Genomic DNA, 17589 nt, shown 5'->3' on the forward strand with positions numbered 1-17589 from the left:
ACCTCTTAACACTTTATATAATTTTCTCTATCAATGAATATTTTATTCTATATGTCCTTATTTTAGTTTCCTTCAATTAATATAATTCTATGATTCTTTTGGATGATGACAAAAGGGGAGAAGAGTGATGATTTTGATCGTTTTTACTCAGTGAATAATATCCCATACATTGGTAAAGAAAAATGATCTAGAGAGTGTGTTAACATTAACATTCTGAAGAGGTCAAGAATAATGACTCTGGAGAATTTAATCTAACAACTCTAATGAGAAATTATTTTAATAGAATAACTTCGTGGAATCAAAATTCTAAGTCTTGTACTCATAGGGAGCTTGCAAACCTCACTCGGTACTTTGAGATACATAGTTTTTGATAGTCTAAAACACTCAGAGAAAGCTTGCAAACCTTACTCTGAAGTTTTTACCATATTTATCTAAATTGAACCTTCATTGAAACCAAAATTATTTCGGATCTTAAACTCCGGGGGGAGCTTGCAAACCTCACTCTGCAGATTTAAGTTGAAGATATAATTTTGAAATTATAGAATTCAGGGGAAGCTTACAACTCCATTTCCGGAATTTTAAATATATTTATCTGATATGAACTTTCATTGGAACCTATATTATTTTGAATCTTAAACTCACGAAGAGCTTACAAACCTCACTCTGTAAATTTGAGTTGAAGAAATAATTTTGATAGTATAAAATTCAGGAGGAGCTTACAAACTTAACTATAGAATTTTATAAACATGATTAATAAAGTAAAAAATTATTCATCAAAATACATTTGTTTGTCATAATAAAAAAAAGGGGCATTGTAAGAACAAGTTTGGTTCTACATCTACATATCTTTATGTTTTGATGATAACAAAGTGTAAAGGAACAATTATGTGCACTAACTGTTTGTCAAGTATGCAGACTTTCAAAGGTTAGAATGGAATCTAAATGGAAATAGCAAATGCTGATTGAAATATATTTTGATCAAGGAACTTCAATTGCTAGTCAAGAGACAACTCTAATAGTTGAATACTCTGAAAGAAGCCAACTATGATTTTCAACTCAGAAGACAACAAAGGCTAATGGAAAGCAAACTTCAAATCAAAGCAAAGTCTGAAGCAAGGTTTGAACACCATCAAATTATAAAAGCCAGATTCTGAAGATAGTTATGCCATTAAAGAAATCAATATGAATGTAGATGAAGTTTGAAGAAAGAAAAAAGCAGATTAAAGAAAGGAAAACAGATGTTGAACAAAGGAAGAATACAAAGATGTGTTTAAAGTAAGTCAAGCTTCAAGTTTATCAAGTCAATGTTTTTGAACAGAAACCATCCAGACAAACTTTGATAAAGCTCTGACTACAAGTGTGTGCAAGTCTCAGAACCCAGTACTCAAAGGACTTTGAAGTCTCTCCATGTTCTGAAGACAACTTTTGAATTCTACTTAAGCTTCACCTATTTATAATAGAAGCCTCTGACTATAAGTTGGTAAGAAAATGAAACAATCTTTTACAAATAACGCATATGAGCTAAACAAAGTATTAAATGCTTATGCATATTTTGTTCACATTCACTATGGGTTATAGTACTTTCAAGCCTCACTCTGAATAGACTTCGTAGTCTACATAATCTGGGCTCTGGACTCTGATAAAGCTTCACTTCATATATTATATGAAGCCTCTGATTATGATGAGTAATATACTCAAGGAAAGTACAATCAAAAAGAGATTTCCTTATGAAGATAAATTCTGATCTCTACTCAAGCTTTAAACCACTTTGATAAGAAGCCTATAACTATAAGATTTGAATTAAAGGTCTTTACTATTTCATGTGACAGAAGTTCAAAATGCAAATCTATTTTTAAAGTAAAGAAGACTTCTCATGTACCATCATCAAACAACTCTCTACTACAAGCGGCACTCAATTATTGCACATGAAACAACCTTCATACAACAAATACTTCAAAGGTCAATTCCTATTCTACCCTCCAACGGATATATCCTTCAACGAATCTTTTCATCTCCTATACATTATAAAGAAGAAGGAATATGGAAGTATGTGAAAGCGAGCATAAAAGAGAGAATAAAATAGAAAGGAAGAAAAGAGCGTGTGGACGCAAGCATGTGGATGTGTGTGAATCTTTGCGGACGCTGAAGCCACAACATCACAACACAACAAAGAGAGAAATACTTATAACTTTCATTGTATATATTTTAAGTGTAATTATCTAAACTTCATATTGTGTAATATGCTTATCTAAGAAGCACACTTGTAAACACAAACTGTTATATAACAATTGGTTGTATTCCTCAAGCGACCATGATGGTTGGGATCTTGAGAGGGCTTTAACAGGTAGTCAAAGAGGGTGAAATCTTCTTAAGCGACCACGTAGATCATATCTTAACGAGTCAATGACCATTGGGGTTTCTCAAGCGGCAGGGTAGGTTAGGCTCTTAAGGAATCAATGATAGGTTATCATTGCTTTGTAATCATGATTTGATTATTGGATTAAGTCCTTGGGTAAGGAAAATCACTTGATTGGTAGACTGGAGGTAACCTAGTTAATAGTGAACCATGATAAAATGCTTGTGTCTTTTTACCACTGTTCTTATTATTCTTGTTGTTATTCTTGCGTTTGTTTTAGGAAACGAACAGTTATCAAACTGGAAACCCAATTCAACCCCCCTTTCTTGTGTTTCTGCACCTTTAGTAACTGAACTGTTATCACCGAAGGAAAGATTTTGTTCAGACTCCCCCGAACTTCTCGCAGTCTCGAATTTCGAGGATCAACCTTTTCAGACATGTGGTCGAGGTATTTTCTTCCTTTTTACTAACAACCCTAAGCTCAACAATCTTTCTCTTCATCGTGCTCTTAGAGGGGTTGCTTAACCTAGGGTCCCCCTCATCTTCCCCACTACTTGCTTCTTTTCCTTTTCCCCAACCACGATCTCGACAATCTTCTTATGGGATTACTTATTCTTATGGGAGTTTTCTCGTCCCCTCTTGCTGCCCTTGGTGTATTCATACACCCACCCCTTCTTGATAAGCTATTCAGTCATATCCTTGAGTTGGATGCAATCATTAGTGTTGTGACCGTTACTTTAGTGGAAACGACATTATTTGGATTTGTTGGTCTGAGTGGATTCTTTGACTTGATAAGGTTTTCTTATCCCAACCTTCTTGAATTTCAAATTAATGCACTCTGTCAAAATCCTCTCTCGTGAGGTGTTAAAGGGAATGTAAGAGTCAAATTTAGAATGGGGCCTTCGTTCGTGTTCCTACCCGGGCCTTCCAAAGTCTTTTTCGACGCTTAACTAGATTCAGAGTTCCCCAGTCCCCAATTTTCTCCAACCAATAATTTCTCCTCGTAGGTAATATAGGGTTGCACCGTACTCATCAGGTCTTTCAAGTTGTGGGAAACTCTGCTCCCCAACTTTTCTCGGAATGTACAATTTAGTATAAGTCCCTTCTCAAAGATCTAACACTTGAGACTCTCATCTAATCCTCTGATGACCACCACTATACCTTGGTGAAACGATCGATATATGCGTACATGGTTTCCTTTTTGTCCTAAGTAACTCCATTGAGTGTGGCCATGATGGTTAGTTGTCTCTTCTTGGAAGTGAAATTAGTAGTGAAAGTATCACATAGGCCGGAACAAGATGACGTCGATATTCTACTTTGAAACTATGTGATGATCAAAGAGTTGAACGAATGTAATGTTGTGGTGGTTTAAGATTTCGATGCAGTGGTGAGAGACTGATATGCAAGTTTAGCACTCCAACACTCAAATCAATAAAGAGATGAAGATGTAATTTTAATTAAGAGAGATTCAATTCTTAAGAAATGACGCGATCATCTTTTTAAATAAAAGAGTTGGTTAGTAACTGAATGCACATGTGAGCGTGAATCTCTATCGACCGTTGTATAGACTTTACGACTATGTTCCTCTAAGTGATTTAGGAAAGGACGCTTGTCTCCTTATTTCCTTGTGATTTCATGATTGTCTTGTATTGGACTTCCGTGCCTCTTTTGAGTCTTATGGACGGAGAGAACAATATTAAACTGCGAAAAATAAAAATTTATTAACTTACTAGCTCTATAACTCTATGTTTGGATGCAAATAAAAATTGAGCAATTTAGGTACACTAACATAAAACTTACGGTTTTATTACACTAATTTCACTTCGATTCTCAATTTTTGTAGAGTTGATTTTACGAAGAATAGACTTGATTTTTCATTCTTTAGGTTGGTTTTGTCTTCCCCCACTCTTATTGTAACAATTTTTAATACTATTTAATCTTATTAAAAGAAACTCTTTTTTAATTTTCCTTTACTATTTTTTTCTTATTTTGAAATTTATTTAACTATTAAATGTATATGAATTAAATATTTTTTATAATTACATTTCTTTAAATATCAGTTTGTTTTCATTATTCGTTTGCCATAATCAGGTTATGTTCTTCTTTCTTTTATGTATTTTTTTAACGATTTTTTTTCTTATCAAATATTAATAATTAAATATTTTCCTTTAATATCATACTTTACTGACCACTTTTGCTTATCAGCTAAAAGTAGATATAAAAAAAGGAAAAACAACATAAATATATGTGCAAAATTATTATTAACATTGCTCACACAAATAGCTATATATATTTTCTTTGGATTTATTAGGTTGATAAGTAAAGTTGGACGCATAAATATAAATAAATAAAATATCATAAATTCAAATTTATTCTCTCGCAACTATAATTAAGCTGAATTATTATTAGCATTGTTCACCCAAATAGTTATATATATATTTTGATTCTATTAGTTTGATAACTAAAGTTTTATAGTTAAAAATAAAGAAATGAGATATCATAAATTTAAACTTATCCTCTCACAAGTATAACTAAGCTGAACTAATGAGATCACAAATAATTATTTTAATGAAATCTAAAATTTATGTTTAAAATTATAAAAATAAATCTCTCATTACAAAATTAATATATTTTACATACATAAATATACGAAGACACATAGAAAAATATTAAATTAAAAAGTATGAGTATTGTTAACACGTGTTTTAAAGACTTAAATTAAATAATTCAAACATAAAAATTTATTATTAAAAAAAAATAATATTCTAACTTTAAAAAATTAAATATACTAAGATAACAAATTTAGAAAGGATATTATAAATCGTAATCATTTATACACTATGATATTCTGAATCTTTTATTAATACATAGAGATTATTTTTAGTAAAAAATTTAATTATTCAAATCAATTTTAACATATACATATTTATTATCATAAAAATATAAGAATAATTTAAATCATTAACTATTTTTAATAACAGTAATTTAATGTTAAAATTTGATCTCTAAAAATTAATCAATGAGATATTTCAAATTCGAATCCAGGTTCCCTCCATAACTATCCTATAATTCTTTCTTAAAATTAAAATTGTAGTATGAATTGAATGTGAGAAACTAAATTTGTTTATTATATAATTTTCAATGAAAAAAGTTTAATTAATTAATTAATTAATTAATGTGTTCTCCATGCTTAGATACAAATAGGAATGAATGGAGGTAGTATTAACCAACCACCAATCATTCACAATATCTTTCATTTCCTTTTTACCTTTTTCCTCTTACTTATTACTTTTCACACCCCACTTGTATTTACCAAAAGCACGCGCCTACCCTAACTTTCTCTCTCTCTCTCTTGAAAGATATTTTTATTTTTATTTATTTATTTATTATTTACTGTATTATTTATTTTATGGTGGTAATAATTTTCTCTCACCTCAATACTCCGTACTTGAGACAGCGACCGGTGAAGGATGGTGGCACATGCTTGCTGTCACATCATGTAAAATGAACGGTGGAGATATTTAGGTACGGATGATCCAACGGTTGAGATGTATTTACCGTCCCATAACTCTCAAACATGAGTTTTCTCTCTCCTACGCTTTCTCTCTCTACTGTGCCCATGTCCAGCTTGGTCGGGGCCCCCTTATATATGCAAAGAAAAGAAATGACCCTTGTTTTAATTCTCTCTTTCTCTCTCTTCTGTCATCACACTCACTGTGAGCACTTGTTTTTCTCTCTCTAACCTTCACTCCGTCTCAATCGAAAGTGATAGGCCACAAAACAGGCCCTTTCGTTTGGTTTGGTTTTCATAACCTTCATGCCGATCTTCAACAACGTGTCACTCCTGCAGGTTCTTTCCAACTGGGTCATGTTTCTGGGCCATGAAGGGTTTGCTTGAAATTTCCATAACTAAAGTAAAAAACAAAACTTTACTTCTTTCTTCTTCGTCTGCTGTCAGCGGTTCTTTTAATTTGTTTGGGATGTTTTCGTGCTCTGTGGATTTTCGTTATGTTTGATTTTCTTTTTTGAACTCGGCTTCTGTTTCTTTCTTTCTTTCTTTTGAGTTTATGGAGGACTAGTGCATTCGTTAGGTAGAAGAAATGATTGGAGAATGCAAATTGAAATGGCTTGAAGTGAATTGAAGTTATTCACTTGGATGAGTTAGGGTTTGTTTCATTGCTAAATTTGTACTACTGTGTATGTGTATTTGAATGAAAGAGAGAAATAAAGGAAAAAGGATAAAGCTTTGATGATATGAAGCTTTCAACATCAGGGTTGGGTCATCAGGGACATGAAGGTTTCCATTTCCATTTCAATTCTCTCTTTTTGCTTTATCAACGATTCTTAGTATTAGTTTTGGCTTTTAGTACTACATGTTTATTATATACACTGTGTCCCTATCATAGTACTCCTTTTCTGTTGGTTCAACAACAACAACCTTAGTAAGATTTTTTTTTTCCTTTTCTCTTTTATGATTATGCTAGGAGGGGAGAAGAAGTGTCTGAATTCTGAGCTATGGCATGCATGTGCGGGGCCCTTAGTGTCCCTACCAACTGCAGGAACTCGTGTGGTTTACTTCCCTCAGGGTCATAGTGAACAGGTTTTTGCTTTTTTCATCCCTAGCACTCTATACCAGATTGTTCCAATTGGCATGCAAACTTTGTTTTGGAAACAATTCAATAGATTCTATGAATGGGCATTGAGCTAAACATTTATATCGATTTCAGGTATCTGCCACAACGAATCGCGAAATCGATGGGCACATACCAAATTACCCTAGCTTGCCACCTCAGTTGGTTTGCCAGCTTCACAATGTCACTATGCATGTGAGTATGTTTGTGTTTTTTGTTTATTTATGAAAGTCGAGTTATGAACTTGTGACTGTTATTAGCGTAAACTCGGTAAAGAAATTGAGTGTGTTTTGATTTTCAGGCTGATGTTGAAACAGATGAAGTATATGCTCAAATGACACTACAGCCGCTGACCCCGGTATTGTAATGTTTTCTTTGGCATGTTTGCATTCCGTGTTATAAACCTCTCTTTAGAACTGAAGTTTTCATTTTTGACTATGGATTTAGGAAGAGCAGAAGGATACATTTCTTCCTATGGAATTGGGAATTCCAAGTAAGCAGCCCTCAAACTATTTTTGCAAGACTTTAACAGCCAGTGACACCAGCACACATGGAGGATTCTCTGTTCCTCGTCGTGCAGCTGAGAAAGTTTTTCCTCCGCTGGTAATGTTCATATTTTGCTGTTATGGCTAATTCTGGTTTGTTATAGATGCATTTCTCATCAATTTGGGCTACACAGGATTTCTCACAGCAACCACCAGCACAAGAACTAATTGCTAGGGATCTCCATGATGTTGAATGGAAGTTTCGACACATTTTTCGGGGTAAGAATCTAACTTACGATCTTGTTATTTATACCGCAGTTTTAAATGTATTCAACAATATTTTCGGCGAAGTATGTTTTTATTTAGAAACACATGCCTTTGGCTTGTGCATATTTATTTCATAGGACAGCTTAAGTTAAGACTTTTCAGTTTAGAGGGAGACTTGTGCGAAACTAAGATTATGCTAAATGACGGAAAAAATAAACTTGTCAATCATAGGATACAAGCAGAGATAAACAAATGAAAGAATGTGTGAAATAAAAGTATTACTCGAAGTTAAAAAAATAACTTTACTGCATAATCATACGAACTGCAATGTTGTGAAACTGAAATATGTGGTAAAGAGCTGACCGACAGGAAAGCTTTATGTTGCAAGAATGTGAACATTATGATGATGAATAAGTAGTTGCATAGGGCAAGATAGAATTATTGTTAATATCAATTTAAGAGAAAGTCAAGTTATGTCCCATGTAAAAATGATGGTTGAGTTGGGTCTTTTATGGTTTTGGACATGCATGGAGAAGACTTGTATACACACCGGGGAATAGGGCTTACAAGATGGGTTGTAATTCATAGTTAGAGAGAGCCTAGGAAAACAAAAGGCCAAAATTTTGAGAGATTTAGATTTAAATGGTCTATCACTAGATTTGATTAATGATACGATACTATGGAATTGCTTATCTCATGTTGCCGACATCATAATGAGAAAGGGCGTTGTTTGGTATTGTTGTTGTTCATTAAATTGCAGATCAATGGTACCTATCATAAATGACCATGATTTGGGAATTCTCCTGTTTGTAAATGCACCGGATATATTTTGCCAGCTACTATCTAGCATTTTTCTTTTGTTTCTTTCATGAGTGTCACCCATATGTATGGAAATCCACCTATTTCAAGATTAGGGGTCTACATTGTCAAGGTTCCTAGGTTGTCATCCTTTGAGCTAGTTATTGATAGTGAGATCCAAGCTTATTTAACAGATTGTCAGAGCTGGGTTAAGGATGCCAATGTGAGAATCGGACTTGTGATACACTAGAAGCGAGGGTGGGTATTGAAATTGTTATATTGGAGTCCTACATCGTCAAGATTCCCGGACTGTTAGATGTATACATGTGGTTGGACACTCTCATCCTTTGAGCTAGCTTTTGAGAGTAATATCCAAGTTCATTTATCAAGAATAAAATCAGCTAACCTTTAAATTTCGGACCGTCTCCAATAATGATCATCCTTGTTTTATGAGGAGCTGGAATAATACCTTAACTTGATTGAGTGATTTGACCATGTATTGTGAGTGATGGTTGGCTGAATAGGAGGGACCAGGATCGGCTGTAGTAAAATAATGATGCAGTTTCGCAGTTTTCATTTCAGCCGTTAGATTGTTAAAGAACGGTCTTGATGAGTATGACAACTTTGTCAAAACTGTGGGAAAAATAACCCCACCAAATCCATTATTTCATAGTTTTATCATTTAAGTGAAAAATGAGCCAGTAAATGTAATAACAGTACTTTCAAATGGTTCAATTCCTTTACATGTTTTAAGTTAATCTCACACGTTTGCTTACTAATGTTTTGGTTTCAGGACAGCCAAAACGGCACCTTCTTACAACAGGCTGGAGCATATTTGTTAGTGCCAAGAGACTGGTTGCTGGAGATTCAGTGCTTTTCATATGGTGCTTGTTTCCTTTTTCTCTTTTAATTACCTTTTCTTGCCCTTGAAAGCTGAACATTAATTCTTTTATGTTTGTCGCATGTATTATCACTATTAGGAATGAGAAGAATCAGCTTCTTTTGGGAATTCGTCGAGCTAATCGACCGCAAACTGTAATGCCGTCATCAGTTCTGTCCAGTGATAGTATGCATATTGGACTTCTTGCAGCCGCTGCTCATGCTGCAGCAACTAATAGCTGTTTTACCGTCTTCTATAATCCAAGGTTGTCAAAGTTGTCTAAATTTCTATTTATGAATCCTTTTTAAGAAATTATAATGCTTCTTTTGACAGTTATGTAATTGGCAGGGCTAGTCCATCTGAGTTTGTCATATCACTTTCGAAATATATCAAAGCTGTGTACCATACACGTATTTCTGTTGGTATGCGCTTCAGGATGCTTTTCGAGACTGAAGAATCAAGTGTCCGCAGGTAAATGTGGACATTAGATTCTATTTTTCCTTAAGCTACTATTTACTGAAGAATCAAGTGTCGCAGGAAAATCACTTATACTGCACCATGCTATTTTGCATTTACTTAATCGATGTCTTGCTTTTGTCTGGCAGGTACATGGGTACAATAACCGGGATAAGTGATCTGGATGCTGTTCGGTGGCAGAATTCTCATTGGCGCTCGGTCAAAGTAAGTAAAAATCACAATGCAATGTGTTATAAAAATTAGATACCAGTATCTATGATACCTATTCTTTTTGTGCAAACTTCAAATCCAATTGTTGTTTTTGATTTTCTTCCCTTTTTCTCAACCAAATATCCAATTGCATCAAATTATCTTCATTATGCGAATCTAATCTTTATAGGTGGCTTCTTGTTGTCCTTATGAAGTTTGTAAGGATTAACATAATCCTTATACCTCTTTCATTTAATCTTATCTTAATACTATACACATCATAATCTTAACACTATTCACAAATAGAACACTTTCAAGGCCTTTTACAAGTGTCGATCAACAAATGCATTGTTGACATATCATATTAAAATATCATTTAATCAACCCATTTTTGTCTAACCACAATATTTACAGTTTTGTCATCATTAGAATTGGGCATTGTTTGGTTTATGAATATTTATGAAACTACATAAATATCCTTTGCAAAAAGTAAATGTATTTTAATATCTCGTTGTCAATGTGTGCTTAATGTGGTATTGTGATTTAGTGTTAAATGTTGTTGTTGCTCAATAACTAAGTCGTAACTAATCTATATTCTTTCGAATATTTTCTCACGTGTTGCCTGGTAATAACATATACCTTCAATCAATGTATTTTTCAGTATTCTTGTATTTATACCTTCAAGTCCTTATTAACTCTCAAACATATTCTGTTTTATATTGTTTGTATATCTAAACCAACCCTGGGAAGAAAATTAACTGCTATATTTCTATACAATTTTTGGAATCCTAGGTAAAATTGCATATATAGTTGTTTTACAGCTTTTTTATATGATTGTACCAAAAGATATTGAAGCAACATTTTAACTATTTCACGGTTCAATTTCAATAGACATTTTTATGAATTGCTCTTACTGTCTTTTTATCCGCTGTAAATAGGTCGGTTGGGACGAATCAACAGCAGGAGAGAGACAGCCACGGGTTTCATTATGGGAAATTGAGCCTTTAACAACATTCCCAATGTATCCATCATTGTTTCCTCTCAGATTGAAACGTCCGTGGCATCCTGGCACCTCATCTTTGCTTGGTACATTTTTCTCTATCATTCAATCTGTGCAACTTGATTTACAAATTTCATCTGTAAGTTTGTTGTTTTACTATTACTTGTGCTTTGAGGTAGGACATGTTATATAATCGAAAGCAGTTGACAGTTTGTGAAATACTACAGATATATATTTTTTTTGGAGGGGTTCTTGTTTATATCCTTTACTTACTACCTAGGATGTTGTTACAGATGGAAGAGATGAAGTCGCAAATGGTCTAATGTGGATGAGAGGTGGACCTGCAGATCAAGGTCTCAATTCCCTTAATTTTCAAGGTGCTTCTGGCATGTTGCCATGGATGCAGCAGAGACTAGATCCAACTTTACTCGGAAACGATCAGAATCAACAATACCAAGCCATGTTGGCGGCAGCTGGAATGCAGAACATGGGTAGTAGTGGATATCTCATGAGGCCACAGATGATGAATTTTCAACAACAGCCTATCCAGTACCTTCAGTCGGGAAACAATAATTCACCTTTGCAACTTCAGCAACCGCACGCAATTCCACAATCGGTGTCCTCTAGTATGATGCAACCACAAGGCCAAGTACTTACTGAAAACCTGTCTCAACACCTCCTTCAGAAAACAAATAACAATCAAGAAGTCCAAGCTCAACAGCAGCAACATGCTTATCAAGATTCACTTCTTATTCAAAATGATCAACTCCATCAGAGACAACAACAACAACAGTCCAATGTGCCATCACCGTCGTACTCAAAACAAGATTTCCTGGATTCAAACTTGAAGTTTCCTGCTTCGGCTTCCTCCGGACAAAACATGCTTGGTTCGCTTTGCAATGAAGGAACTGGAAATCTCTTGAATCTATCAAGTCTATCCAGAAGCGGTCAGTCGATGATGGCCGAACAGTTACCGCAACAATCATGGACTCCGAAGTATGGGAATATGCAGGTCAATGCATTTAGTAACACAATGTCGCATGCACACTTTTCTGGAAAAGATTTGGCAATGGCGCCACATTGTGATTCAGATGCCCAAAACCATACTCTCTCGGGTGTCAATATCGATTCATCTGGCCTTCTACTCCCCACGACTGTCCCAGGTTACACCACTTCATCGGCTGACACTGGTGCGTCAACAATGCAACTAGGGGAGTCGGGATTCCAGAGTTCTCTATACGCCTGCATGCAAGATTCATCTTCATTTTTGCAAAATGCAGAGCAAGGCGACCCACAAAACCAGAACCCAACATTTGTGAAGGTATGATTCTTAAGTAATCCACACAGTTTTTTTTTTCTGTCCAATTGAATTTAGTAGTGTAATTTTGTCTTTTCACAGGTTTACAAATCGGGTTCGGTTGGGCGTTCACTTGACATCTCTCGGTTCAACAGCTATCGTGAGCTGCGAGAGGAGTTGGGTCAGATGTTTGGAATTGAGGGGAAGTTAGAAGATCCTCTTAGATCAGGCTGGCAGCTTGTGTTCGTCGACCGGGAGAATGATGTGCTTCTCCTTGGCGACGATCCGTGGGAGTAAGTACTAGCTAGACTTTTGCTAAATTCGTGATTAAAAATTCCTTAGCTAGATTTTAAATTCCTGTAACATTCCATCTTTGTTCATTCGTGTAGATCATTCGTGAATAACGTTTGGTATATCAAAATACTTTCACCGGAAGATATTCAGAAGATGGGAGAAGAAGCGGTAGAAACGCTTGCTCTAGGTTCAGGACAGAGGCTCAACGGCACCGGCGAATCTCACCACATTGTTTCTGGACAACCACCATCAATTGGCTCACTTGAATACTGAGAATCGGATGATTCCAAAATGTACCTTTCAAGTTCCACGTTAAGACGATTTCTTTATGTGTTGGAATGTACTGTTAATTTATTCCACGTATCATGTTTATTGTTTATGTCAGGATTGAGAAGAAAGCATACATTTATGATAAGATATTTAGGACAAGCTTGTGTGTCAATCTGAAGCTGGAACACTGAAAGCTAGAATTAGTGTTACTTCTGTTTTAGTATTTGGTTAACTTATTGCATGTACTTATGTACTCTAGATAGGCAACTAGAGAAGACTCTTTAAGCTTAAGCTGTCGTTATTTCTACCTCATTTGAGCAATATATGACTCTTATGAAAATTCACAACTATGACCGTTCATAAGTACAGTGTCTCTTAATTGCTGCCATCTCTTTTTGTGATGTAATTCTGTTCTAATTTATAATTTAATACATCTTCTTTATGTTCATTATTGTATGACAATTTATCCTAACAAATTAGTATCAAAGAGCACCATTTTGATTCCTAGCTTTGATCAATGGTAAATGGAAGCACAACTTCCAATTAGTTTCAGTAAATTTACCAGTGTTTAAGGGAGAACTCTGACATATAATGTGCGAAGATGGAAGTTATATTTAAATTTTAAGATGTGTTTGAAATCGTGAATGACAAGTTCTAACATTTGAAGCCTTGCTCATCGTGAATTGAGCAAGAAATATGATTAATATTTGTTCTTGGTTCATCAATGTGTGAATCCAAACATCTTTGAGAAGGTCATAAAGGAAGAAATGACTAAGGGTGCATGAGATTCACTCAAGATGCCGTATAGGTGATGAGAAATGTGATGAGAAATTGAAGAAGGTGAAATAACATATTTGATGAAGTAATATGAGAAAACGTATATGATGGTGAGGAAGTTAGAATTTTTTTAAAGATTAGTGTTGTTGACCAATCAAATGAAATCTTAGGGTATAAAGATAACTAAATTGCATGAAATTGAGTAAGAACTCTCGTGATAAAATTTGATCACATAGTCGCGGCAATTGAAGAATCAGAAGACATAACATAGATGAAGCTTGAGGAATTGCAAGCATCCTTAAAGGCTCATGAGTTAAGGTTGCAGTAGAGGAATTTTAAGAAGGTCAAAGAACAAACTCTGCAAGTCAAGTTTTTCAAGAAGATGAAAGAACATAACTCAAAGATCAATAAAAAGAGAAAAAAATGGAAGAATAAGAAGTGAAATGATGAAGTGTTGACAAGAGTTCAAAGATTCAAGGATAGGCGAGTAATAATGGTGTCTCTCACAACACGATATTTAATAAGGTGGATACAAAGGAAGTGCAATGTTATTCCTGTCAAAAATTTGGTCATTATGCTAGAGAGCGTTACTTTAATAAAAAAACTAATGTGAGTGATAAAGAAGAAACACAATTTACACATTAATAAAGAAACTAATGTGAGTGATAAAGAAGAAACACAATTTGCACATGCAAAAAATAGTAATTATTAGGAGGTCATATTAAATGCTAACACACATGTTGTTGGGTGTGCACATGGAAGTAGAAAAACTATCTAAAGGGGGTTGGGTGGTGTGGATTGGGGGGGGGGGGGGGGGGGGGGGGTGAATAGACCCAAATTATTTTCCAAAATCATAGTGTTTTAAAAAATGAGTTGTGAGTGGAAGGTTTGATGCGAAAATAAGGGGGGGGGGGGGGTGAATAAATCCAAATTATTTTCCAAAATCATAATGTTTTAAAAAATGAGTTGTGAGTGGTAGGTTTGATGCGAAAATAAAAATTATACAATTTGAATATTGATTAAGTCAACACGGATCGTTTCACAAATATCAAAGATTAATATGATTGAAACGCTGGGTATAAATTTATTCAATTGTGTAATCCACGAGAAATGTTTACACAATGATTCAATTGATGGAGTTCTAAATTCAATTTACTTCGGATTACTAATCACAAGACTAGTTTAACTAATTATCCAATTCCAACAAAACCTAATACTTACGTAATAAATCACTATCAAGAACAAACGATATAACACGACGAAATTGAAAAATCCAAGCCATGCAATCACTACGAAAAATAAATGCAAGTGTGTGTGTGTGTGTGTGTGTGTGTGTGTGTGTGTGTGTGTGTGTGTGTGTGTGTGTGTGTGTGTGTGTGTGAGAGAGAGAGAGAGAGAGAGAGAGAGAGAGAGAGAGAGAGAGAGAGAGAGAGAGAGAGAGAGATGACACCGAGATTTATAGTGCTTCGGCATTCGTCCTCGCTTTGCCAACATGCATTCTTCAATAGTTTTTCATTTGATCCTGCATAGTTCCTTGTTATTTGACAAATATTTTCAAGAGTCCATATAATAATCAATCTATAATACAATTGAGAAAATAAATCTCCTATTTGGATATTGACTTGTATATAACACACTTGCCAAACTTTTCCACGTAATCTTTACTCGAATACGTTTCTTGAATCCTCCAATAACACCGGTTCTACTCCAAGCCTTCATGTGTAGCTATCAACCCCTTGATCCTACTAATTATTTAAGCGGTGAAATTGTCCGAAGATCTGAGAAGAACTCTGTCTTATGCGCAGGCTTTCACCCAGTCACTATTAAGACAATTAAGAAGAGAAGAACCTACTTTTTTTCCAATGGAATTTGTCACCACCATTGACAATCATCTCAATCTTGCTAACAACCTTAAAAATTAAACAAGATCTCAAAGAACGATTAGTTTCAAATACGCGTGTAACACCCTAAATCCTAAAACTTATATAAAAAATATTACTCGACAATTTAAGGTGTCACAAACGACAACCCTTCAAAATCATCAAATATTTGAAATTCACGTAGCATAATCAAAATGCTAAAATATTTCAAATTAATTTCATTAATAAAGTATTAAACTTTTAAAAACACCAAAATCAACATTAATTAAAAACCATAACAGACTCCCGTTTCGACGTTACACGATCAGAGCACTAAAATCACTAAAGTGCGATAAAGTGATAAGTAAAATGAATAGTAGCTCCTACAAGCCACATTCCACACACAACGACAATGCTCACTCCTGACTATCTGCAAGATATCCATGATGGACAACATGAAGCAAATGGGTGAGAAACAACTTTCAATATGAACGATATAAAGAATGTAAAAGTAAAGAAATACACAACATGTCATACATCCAATACACAATCAACATCACCATAATCTCACACCCATTCATGAAAATATACAATTATATGTATGCAATGTGACTCATGACATGACATGACACTTATGCGTGTGGTGCCAACTCAACATTTGGTTCTCTCTAGAACCAGACCCCCCCCCCCCTTTTGAACACATGAGCCCCCCCTTCTGAGCTCCAAGCCCCCCATATGAGCTTGGGACAAACCACCAGTCCCCTCTTCTGAACTAGCGGATATGCCTCTTTCAACGATACAACACAATGATGCATGTCCATACAAATCAATGCAACAAAATATAATGCTTATGCCCCCTTCTAACCATAAAAAACATGCATTGACACACAATAGTAATCCCACCTTCTGAGTTACTATCCACCAATAATAACAATGGTGCACACCAACAGTACATAATTAATCACCATATAATCATGCATTTTATACGCAATATGAATCATATTCACACCACATAACATCACCAAAAATCAGCACCACATCAAACATATATTCACATACAACACTCAATCATGTTAAATCATTTCAACATTGATTCATCATTAAGCATGTACAATAATTCACACAATTACACATACACTTCATGACATATATTCACATCTTAAACATATATTCTCACAACACTTAAGCATGTCAACTTCTCTTATTGAACACACCCAAACAACAACCAACAATCGCCAAAATCGGAAACGAACCAACAATTCAACACAAAGAAATCACCCTTGTCATGTCTTCCTCCCTAGGCGAGCACATCAACTCGTTAGGCGACGTCTCATTGGGAGAGCTCTTCCCTCATTGGGTGAGCATTCTAGAACCCATATTATCTCTCTCTCTCTCTCTCTCTCTCTGCATATATCGTTGGGCAAGACATGGATCACTCGGCAAAGTTCGTCCTTGTTGGGCAAGACCGTCACGACCAAAAACTCCAAAAACATGATTTTCCACCATTGGAGCCCTATCAAAGCTCAAATTTCCAACCCCAATCGATCTCAAATGCCCATAAAATCACATTACAGGTTACAACATCATAATAACACGAAAAATAACAAAAAGTACACAATTGATTCACTAAATTCATCAAAATCATGCTTATCATCAAACCTTCAACAACTCTAACAATGACATAAACACACATGTACAAAAATATAATATTACACCTACAGTTCAGTCATAATTTTGAATAATCACACATCAATTGATCAATTTCAGAATCACATAAATCAATAACAACTCATAACCAATTCATACAATCCCTAAAGAGAGTAAGGGCCTCTCTTTTCTATCCTTTCATGTTATACACCCAAAGAGAAATTCCTTTCTCCCCCTTACCTTAGATTTCTTGCAAAGTTCAGAATTGATCAAGGTTGTTCTTCCCTCTCATAGCCTTGCATTGCCTATTTTCTCCCAATTCTGTTTTTATGTACTGTTTTTCTCCCAAACTCTACTAACCA

General features: G+C 34.8%; 1 protein-coding gene across 1 annotated transcript; it reads left to right on the forward strand.

The window, feature by feature from the left end:
- Positions 1 to 6032: 6032 nt before the first annotated feature.
- Positions 6033 to 13332, forward strand: LOC127084318 (auxin response factor 8). The gene is made up of 14 exons (XM_051024742.1): positions 6033 to 6653; positions 6841 to 6956; positions 7084 to 7182; positions 7289 to 7345; positions 7435 to 7590; positions 7667 to 7751; positions 9331 to 9421; positions 9518 to 9682; positions 9766 to 9888; positions 10023 to 10098; positions 11022 to 11169; positions 11377 to 12404; positions 12483 to 12673; positions 12770 to 13332. Exons 1-14 carry the CDS (start codon positions 6611 to 6613, stop codon positions 12945 to 12947), a joined length of 2556 nt encoding a protein of 851 aa, XP_050880699.1. The 5' UTR covers positions 6033 to 6610; the 3' UTR covers positions 12948 to 13332.
- The last annotated feature ends 4257 nt before the right edge of the window (positions 13333 to 17589 follow it).

This window comes from Lathyrus oleraceus, chromosome 5, assembly GCF_024323335.1.
Source record: "Lathyrus oleraceus cultivar Zhongwan6 chromosome 5, CAAS_Psat_ZW6_1.0, whole genome shotgun sequence".
NCBI lineage: Eukaryota > Viridiplantae > Streptophyta > Magnoliopsida > Fabales > Fabaceae > Lathyrus > Lathyrus oleraceus.